Raw genomic sequence first — 7,693 nt, forward strand, 5'->3', positions numbered from 1 at the left:
CAGTAAGATGCAAACCCAAACCTCAAACTTTAGCCATTTTAAAGTTCTTCATAACAGTATTTGAATAACATTAACAATGAAAATAGCTATGTTAAGGTATGAACTTTGAGGACTACATATCTACCTATATTTGAACACCTTTGCCTTCAGGGGATCTATGTGAGCAGCAGAACCTGATGTTGTGAAGCTCAAGTCAGAGGCTCTACCTACACCAAAAGGCAACTCAGATTTCACATACACCATGTACTATTCAGCTGCCTGGGCTAAACAACAAATTCCAGCAAATAACGAGTGGTGGGTTGCAATAGAAACAGGAATGCCATGCAGAGGCATCCTGTCTGACTGAACTAAACAACTTTAAGCTATAGGTATATCTTCTGTTTTAAGCAATAAGCCAGAAATTGCTAATACTGTGAGGGCATTAGCAGAGTTCACTCTCAGTGGCCTGGAACCAGGTGCACTAGGTTATTGTTCAAACTTCAAATGGCTGTGTAGGATATGAAGGCTGTTGCTAATGCTGTCAATAAGCACCTATTTTAGTACCATTAACTAAGAATGAGGTCTGAGATAAAAGCAAGGGCTATCAGAACTGTTGTGAATGATGAGAAAAGGGAATGGCATAGGAGGGCTCTGAGTCGCAAGAATTTTTACAGATTTGTTCAACTGCTCAAAGTCTTTGAGGCATCCATTTCTTTATGATGAGCTAATTAATTAAAATTCAAAATTTCTTGTAGAGGGCACTCTTCTTACCAGGAAAACTTCCATTTTCTGTGTGTCTGTTTCTCCATGCACAGATTTTGGGGTCACCTTTGTGTCTGGAGCCATTATGTAGAGATTGCTGTGAGTAAGCTTCCAGTTCCATTTTGATTAACATTTTTATTTTTTTTTTTTTTTTTCTAGACATTTAGTCACTCACAGGTGTCTCAGGAGGATGTTCTCACACTAAGCAATAAGTTTTAATTATAATCTGAGTATATAGGTCTGTCCATGATTATACAAAAAAACCTGTGACCTTCTGTTTCACTTACTTTAATTCATTTCAAAGATCAGGCCATAAAGTCATTCTAGCTGTACAATAAAGTGGCTGGAGTTAGAACAATAATTATTGTAATTATTTTCAAAGAAGGCTGTAGACATCTCTGAATATGTTGCCAGATTTTTTTATTATTATTTTTAACTCATAGTCTGATTTAGAAGTATTTTGTGTTTTCTAAGATGAGCTTGGATGAAAGAAGAATTTAAAAAAAAATGATGAAAATAATCTATGGATACTGTTATGCAAATTAATTCCTCAAATAGCTGCTAGGTACCAGCTGCTATAGAGGAAACTATTTTTGAAAAAGCCTGCTAATCCCTTAGAATATGGAGAAGTACTGAGGAATGCAAAGGGAGGGGAAGCTAAATAAGGCTAGGGCAATTTCTTTGAGAATCTCCTTGAAATACAAGATAGCTTAAACCAAACCTTGAGATATTTTTGAATTAAAAATAAAATAGCTATAATTCCTGCAACCAGGAACAATGACATAAATTTTAGAACGCGATGACTGACATGCACTCCCAAATCTTAATAATATATTATTACAGAAGTGATATAAAAATTCAAATATGGGTCACATATCTTAAATTTGCACATAATGTGATACTTTGCATGCCTAGCACTCTAATAAAAGCTTCTGATAAACTTTGAAGTTCTCAGGAACCTGTGACCAAGCCAAACAAGTTTCTGTTCCCAGGAGATCTTCACAAAGACACTCATAATTTAGAGATGTTTTGCATGTCTAGGAGAGCAAAACCCTCAGTACTAATCTCAGTGTCTAGGATTACTTATGTATTTACCCCTCGACTATTTATCCTGTAAGCCCCACCTATAGATGAAGTTCAGTTTCATTGGACGATCCAAAGACTGCTGCAAAGTGACAGAAAAATGGACTGCAAGTGAAGAAATTATTGACACGATATACTTTTGACTCTTCTCCAACTGGCTACCATTGGTCTATAACACAACTGTACCAGACACTGCAGGGACAGGAAAGGAAGTGTTCTTGTATATGACTTCTTCTGCTTCCACAGATGAGTTTTGCAAAACCTTATCTTTGCAGAACTCTTCCTTGAGAACAAAAGTCACCAAGCAATGAAACAAATTTATACATGTAGAAGTTAACCTAAAAAACAGTTGCTGATGTTTTGAGGTCCAAGATAAGAATAAAAGTGGATTTGTGGATTCTTTAGATAAAGAGGTCCTAAGAGATCAGGCCTAGAATTAGAGACAGCCAGGAAAGATCCTGTATTAATAAGATTTGTCCTTCAGACTTCCACAAAAGTGCTTCATTTGATATTATCTTTTTAGACTGGACTTCTAATATTCTTTTTTTTGTTTCTTCTTCCATGTCAAAGAAGCAGTATCTTAAGTGTTTTTCTAGTTATATCTCGGTCTTTGTACACAGCCATAACACTTTTCAGTTCCTCCCAATTCTCACAGGGTTCTTCAGTGTCCTTCCCTTTTAACAGTATTTGTGCTTTTTCTCTCATTTTGGGGCTGGAGTTTGGTGAAAATTGTGTGTGCATTCCTGGCCATTTTCTGAAAAAATCAGTCTCTCTTCTCTTTTCCTTAAAAGCAGATTGAGTCCCCAAACCACAAGTGCTCATGGATTGCCTACCAAAAGCTGAAATTCTTCATGAATTCCAACAGTATTTACCTTGCAGAGAAGGGTGCAAGGGACTGCATTATGTAAATTATGCTTAATCTCCTTTAATGACACTAGGCAGATCCAAAAGTGTTTTGAAGGCAGAATAAATTCTTCTGAAATAATCACTCCAGTGTTCCCAGAAATTAAGTTGGCCCAGAATATTTTAAGATGAAAGAAACTTGTGGTCAGATATACATGCCACAAGATAAGGAAGTGAAGCAGTAATAAACAGAAATACTGAGGCAAAACCCCATGTAATCAGTAGTGGCTCATAAATAATTTCATGCACAAAGAATGTCCCAGGTTGTTGGGCAACTTGGGACTCAGTATAAAAACCTGCACAACTCAAGGCTCTTCCATCCATTTCTCTTGCCTTCTTTGCCTTGGTGAATAAGGTAAGTATGAACCCACCTATTCTCTCTTTATATGTTGAACTGTTGCCTTGATGACTTTGTAGCTTTTCCGCACTAACGTTGTAGTACATTCAGCTTTTTTCTCTGAGAGACAAAGGGGTTTTCATATGAAAGGGGAAGTTTTCTGTTGGTGGTCAGTTATAAAAATCATTGAATGGGGCAATTAGCCACAAGTTAGCCTGTTAGGTCTGTCTATTCAACTTTGGGATCCAAACAAGTTTTCAGGTCCTGCAGCTGAACATAAAATACCTGTAGTGAATTCTTGGGTCTGTTCAGACTAGTGTGCTGGCCTGTGGAATATTCAGCTAAGGCTGGAAGATTGGAAGAACACAGGGATACTGGCCAATACTGGCAGTCCTGGGTCACTAGCTCTCCACATAGAACGCAATCATCACTCCATGCCTGCCTGCCTTTGAAACTCAATTTGTAGTTCTTCTGCAGGCAAGGAGTGACCTTCAGCCAGTTGCTTCTCCATCCTCCAAACAGCTGTGGACAGATTTTCATTGTAGCTTCTGAGATCTGTTGATGATTTTAATATTAATAGCAATACACAAAAATAAAAGTGTTCCTGAATTTAGCTACCTGTCCTTCCATTTCTTATTAAACAGATTTTAAGTGCTTAAGCTTCTATTTTCCACTTACTAAAACTGGGAGACGGGACCTCCAAGATGGAACATGCATGAGAGGAAGCAATAAGAATGAAATCGGAAAGGTTATTTGCTGTATTAGCATTAGGTAGGATGTTTGTCATCATTGACTGTTTAGCAAAGAGGCAAGCCTTGGATCAGGAATAACAACCTAAGCCTTACCTGTTCCAGCAGAGCACCTAGGACATACAAAGCCCTAATAGTTTTCATGTGTGCAGCCACAGCTGCAAGGAAGTGTTGAAAGTGCCTTTTTCTAGGGTAGTGTTATGACCATGTGGTTAGGGCACCCTCTGCAATGTGAATGAAGAGGCTTTCAGCACCAGCATGCACCCTGGTTCCTGGGTGAGTTGAATAACGACAGAGGCTTCAGGGTAAGTTACCAACTGAGATGCACCAGTGCTGCCTTCCCTAGCAATCTCCTTAAGAAAAATGCAAGATCAACCCTGTTTTCAAAGTACTTCCTCTGAATCTGGTGGAAAATGCCATCTTTCTCCCCATGGAACCTCTTGTTAGTTTGTTATACACTCCTCTTATCAGAGAATTTCAGGTGCACTAATAGAGTTTTATTTAAATTCTTGTATTGCATTTATTTCTTTTTTTTTTTTATGTTTCAGATTTACCTCCACCCCACAGACATGTCTTGCTATGATTTGTGTCCTCCCACCCCCTGTGGCCCAACCCCACTGGCAAATAGCTGCAACGAGCCCTGTGTCAGGCAGTGCCAGGACTCAACAGTGGTGATCCAGCCCTCTCCCGTGGTGGTGACCCTGCCTGGACCCATCCTCAGCTCCTTCCCCCAGAACACCGCTGTGGGATCCTCAGCATCTGCAGCTGTTGGGAGCGCACTTAGTGCTGGGGGAGTGCCCATCTCCTCTGGCAGCTCCTTAGGATTTGGGAGCTTTGGCTATCCAGGCCTGGGCAGCGGGTACAGCCGGCCCTACCGTCGCTACAACACCTACCGCGGTGGCTTCTATGGGCCGTGCTAAAGTGTGAGGAGCAAGCAGGAAGAAATGACCAGGAATGCTGAAGCAAAACCTGATGCAAGACTGAGCTCATGGCCATGGTTTTCAGATGCGATGTTAGACACCCACAACTTGAAGTTAATGGAGCTGTGGGTGCTTGGCATCCCCTAAAAGCAGGCCTTTGTTTGTCTTACTTTTGTTATGCTTTGCTTTATATTTCTGATCAAATGTCTTGTGTTCTTATGCTTTTTTTTGTTTTGTATTTGACAATGACTAGGTAAAATATGTAATTATTAGAAATTGTTCTGCATAACTGAATTAGTACAGTCCACTTAAACACTGAAGAAGGAAGATCTCATTTGCGGAGTGTGTCATTGTGAGAGAGATGAATGGGTACTGTCCTTAGTGGACCATGGAAATGTATTCCTTACTCTTTACATTGCTTCCTTCCATTCCTCAGCCTCATTAAATTTGTTCTGCATCATAGACCGAGTCTGCCTGTACTTCTTTCTTCTCCCAGCCCCTTTTCCAGCTTGGTTGTGGGGAAACAGGTCCCTTTGCAAGTCATCAGTTCCAGCAAACACTGTGCAAATAACTTCATGCTAATTGCCAAAGGAGAATGAGTCAGATTTCAGTTGTGGAAAAGTTTTTCTTTTGTCTATACATAGTAAATTCAGCCTGAGACAGTTTATCAAAGGCTAGGAAGAGATGATGTTCACCCACCATGGGTGTGTTTCCTGTTGTTCAATAAGCAAGAAATCTTAAAGTAAGGGAGCTGCTTCTGTTTACACTTTAAAGACCCTTTACCTACTGTACCATGAAGATGGAAAAAGGCCCTTTAACTGTTTTAATATTGCACTTTTATGAGAAAATGTTTTGAGATGGATGTCTTTGAAGAGGGATGAGAATGGGGCAATAAGCTTATTTGAGAAGGGGCATTAACTCCCCATCAGTGAGAATTGGAATAGCCTAATTTCAGGGAAGAGCTCACTGAGAGGAATACTGTTTCTCCTTATCCTGTAGATATAATAGACAAGAGTTTCTTTGTAGAAAAGAGGACAGAGGGATGCAGCAGGAAAATCTAGAGGGGCATGAGGAACACTAGAAATTATAGGGATAAAACTTTCTCTGAAGCACTGCCTCCACTCATCTGTTCTCAGCTTGCTGCACAAATAGGATATATGTTCTATTACCTGGACAACCTGGAAGAAGATTGTGGCTTTCTTTACCCTATCTGTGATACTTAGGAAGACAGCCTTAAAAGAAGGGAGAAATTATGCTTTTCCTGAGCACAGCTGAACTTGCTCAGGGCAGAGGTTGTGCGAGAGAGGCAGCAAGCTGGTGAACCACTTTGAGTGCAGCCCAGAGCTTTCTGATGGGTGCAGCACCTCTTGGCCACTGAGATCAGGCTCTGGTAAGTCTCAGAAGGGAGGAAGAGAAGGCTATGTGGTGTTTTTACAAGGGAATTGGCCTTTGAAATTTGCTGGCCTGGGAAGCATGTCTGGGAGAAAGAGATTAAAAGATTTTACTAAACCTTTCTTAGTGTGTCTTTATAAACTGACTCCTATCTGTTGCGTCTAGTAGATCTGAAATTTATTGGGCATTGCTTTGTTCTAGCTTGATCGTCTGTGTTGTAATAAGGGTGGTGTTTAGAGACTGGGAGCTTTGTCCCTGAAGGAAGAAGGTTTGAAAAGCTCTACCTAAAGGCTCTGGATGATTCAATGTCCTGTCAGGCCATACAACTCACAGCCTGATATCTGTGAAATTTCTTGCTTGGAGTCCTTGTCTGTGTCTGTATGGACTGATGTTGAACTGTATTTAAAGCCAGGGAAATATGTTGACAAAGTTATATTGACTACAGTCATTAGTGGAGCTAAATTAAAGGAGGTACATCAGTTCCGTGAAAGAATTAATATTTTTAAGGAGTAGGTTTTCTTAATAAACAACAGAAAAGAATGGAAAGTTAGTAGTTTGATATTATAATACAGCAGAAGGTTGGTCTGAATTAAATGTGTAATATATTTTTTTGCCATCTCAACTGAAGCTATTGCTTGATCTGTCTTAGCTTTGTGTGGCAAGATTTTGGTAGCAGGGGGGGTTACAGGGGTGGCTTCGTAAGAAGCTGCTGGAAGCTTCCTGTGTGTCTGACAGAGCCAATACCAGCCGGCCCTAAGATGGATCCATCACCGGCCAAGGCTGAGCCAATCAGCGATAGTGGTAACACCTTTGTGATAACATTTTTAAGAAGAAAAAAAGTTGTGGGACAGACAGAAATGGCAGCTGGAGAGAGAGTGAGAACATGTAAGAGAAACAACTATGCAGACACCAAGGTCAGTGAAGAAGGAGGGGGAGGAGATGCTCCAGGTGCCAGAGCAGAGATTCCCCTGCAGCCTGTGGTGAAGACCATGGTGAGGCAGGCTGTCCCCCTGCAGCCCATGGAGGTCCACAGTGGAACAGATATCCACCTGCAGCCTGTGGAGGACCCCATGCTGGAGCAGGTGGGTGCCTGAAGGAGGCTGTGACCCCGTGGGAAGCTCGCACTGGAGCAGGCTCCTGGCAGGACCTGTGGATCTGTGGAGAGAGGAACCCACGGAGCAGGTTTTCTGGCAGGACTTGTGACTTCCTGGGGGACCCACGCTGGAGCAGTGTGCTCCTGAAGGACTGCACGCCATGGGAGGGACCCATGCTGGAACAGTCTGTGAAGAGCTGCAGCCCATGGGAAGGACCCACGTTGGAGAAGTTCATGGAGGACTGTGTCCCGTGGGAGGGACCCCACACTGGAGCAGGGGAAGAGTGTGATGAGTCCTGCCCCTGAGGAGGATGAAGCAGCAGAAATAACATGTGATGAACTGACTGTAAACCCCCTTCCCTGTCCCCCTGCGCTGCTGGGGGGGGGGTGGGGGTGGGGTGTGGTAGAGAATCTGGGAGTGAAGTTGTGCCCAGGAAGAAGGGAGGGGTGGAGGGAAGGTGTTCTGAGATTTGGT

The 7,693-nt window shown here is 41.9% G+C and overlaps 1 protein-coding gene across 1 annotated transcript; it reads left to right on the forward strand.

Annotated features, from left to right (window-relative positions):
* The first annotated feature begins 4,050 nt into the window (after positions 1 to 4,050).
* LOC126040467 (feather keratin 1-like) lies at positions 4,051 to 4,733 on the forward strand. Its single transcript, XM_049804879.1, has 2 exons — positions 4,051 to 4,089; positions 4,362 to 4,733. The coding sequence occupies exons 1-2, from the start codon at positions 4,072 to 4,074 to the stop codon at positions 4,731 to 4,733; spliced, it is 390 nt and encodes a 129-aa protein (XP_049660836.1). The 5' UTR covers positions 4,051 to 4,071.
* Positions 4,734 to 7,693: the final 2,960 nt, after the last annotated feature.

The sequence above is a fragment of the Accipiter gentilis genome, chromosome 7 (genome assembly GCF_929443795.1).
Source record: "Accipiter gentilis chromosome 7, bAccGen1.1, whole genome shotgun sequence".
NCBI classification, from domain to species: domain Eukaryota; kingdom Metazoa; phylum Chordata; class Aves; order Accipitriformes; family Accipitridae; genus Astur; species Astur gentilis.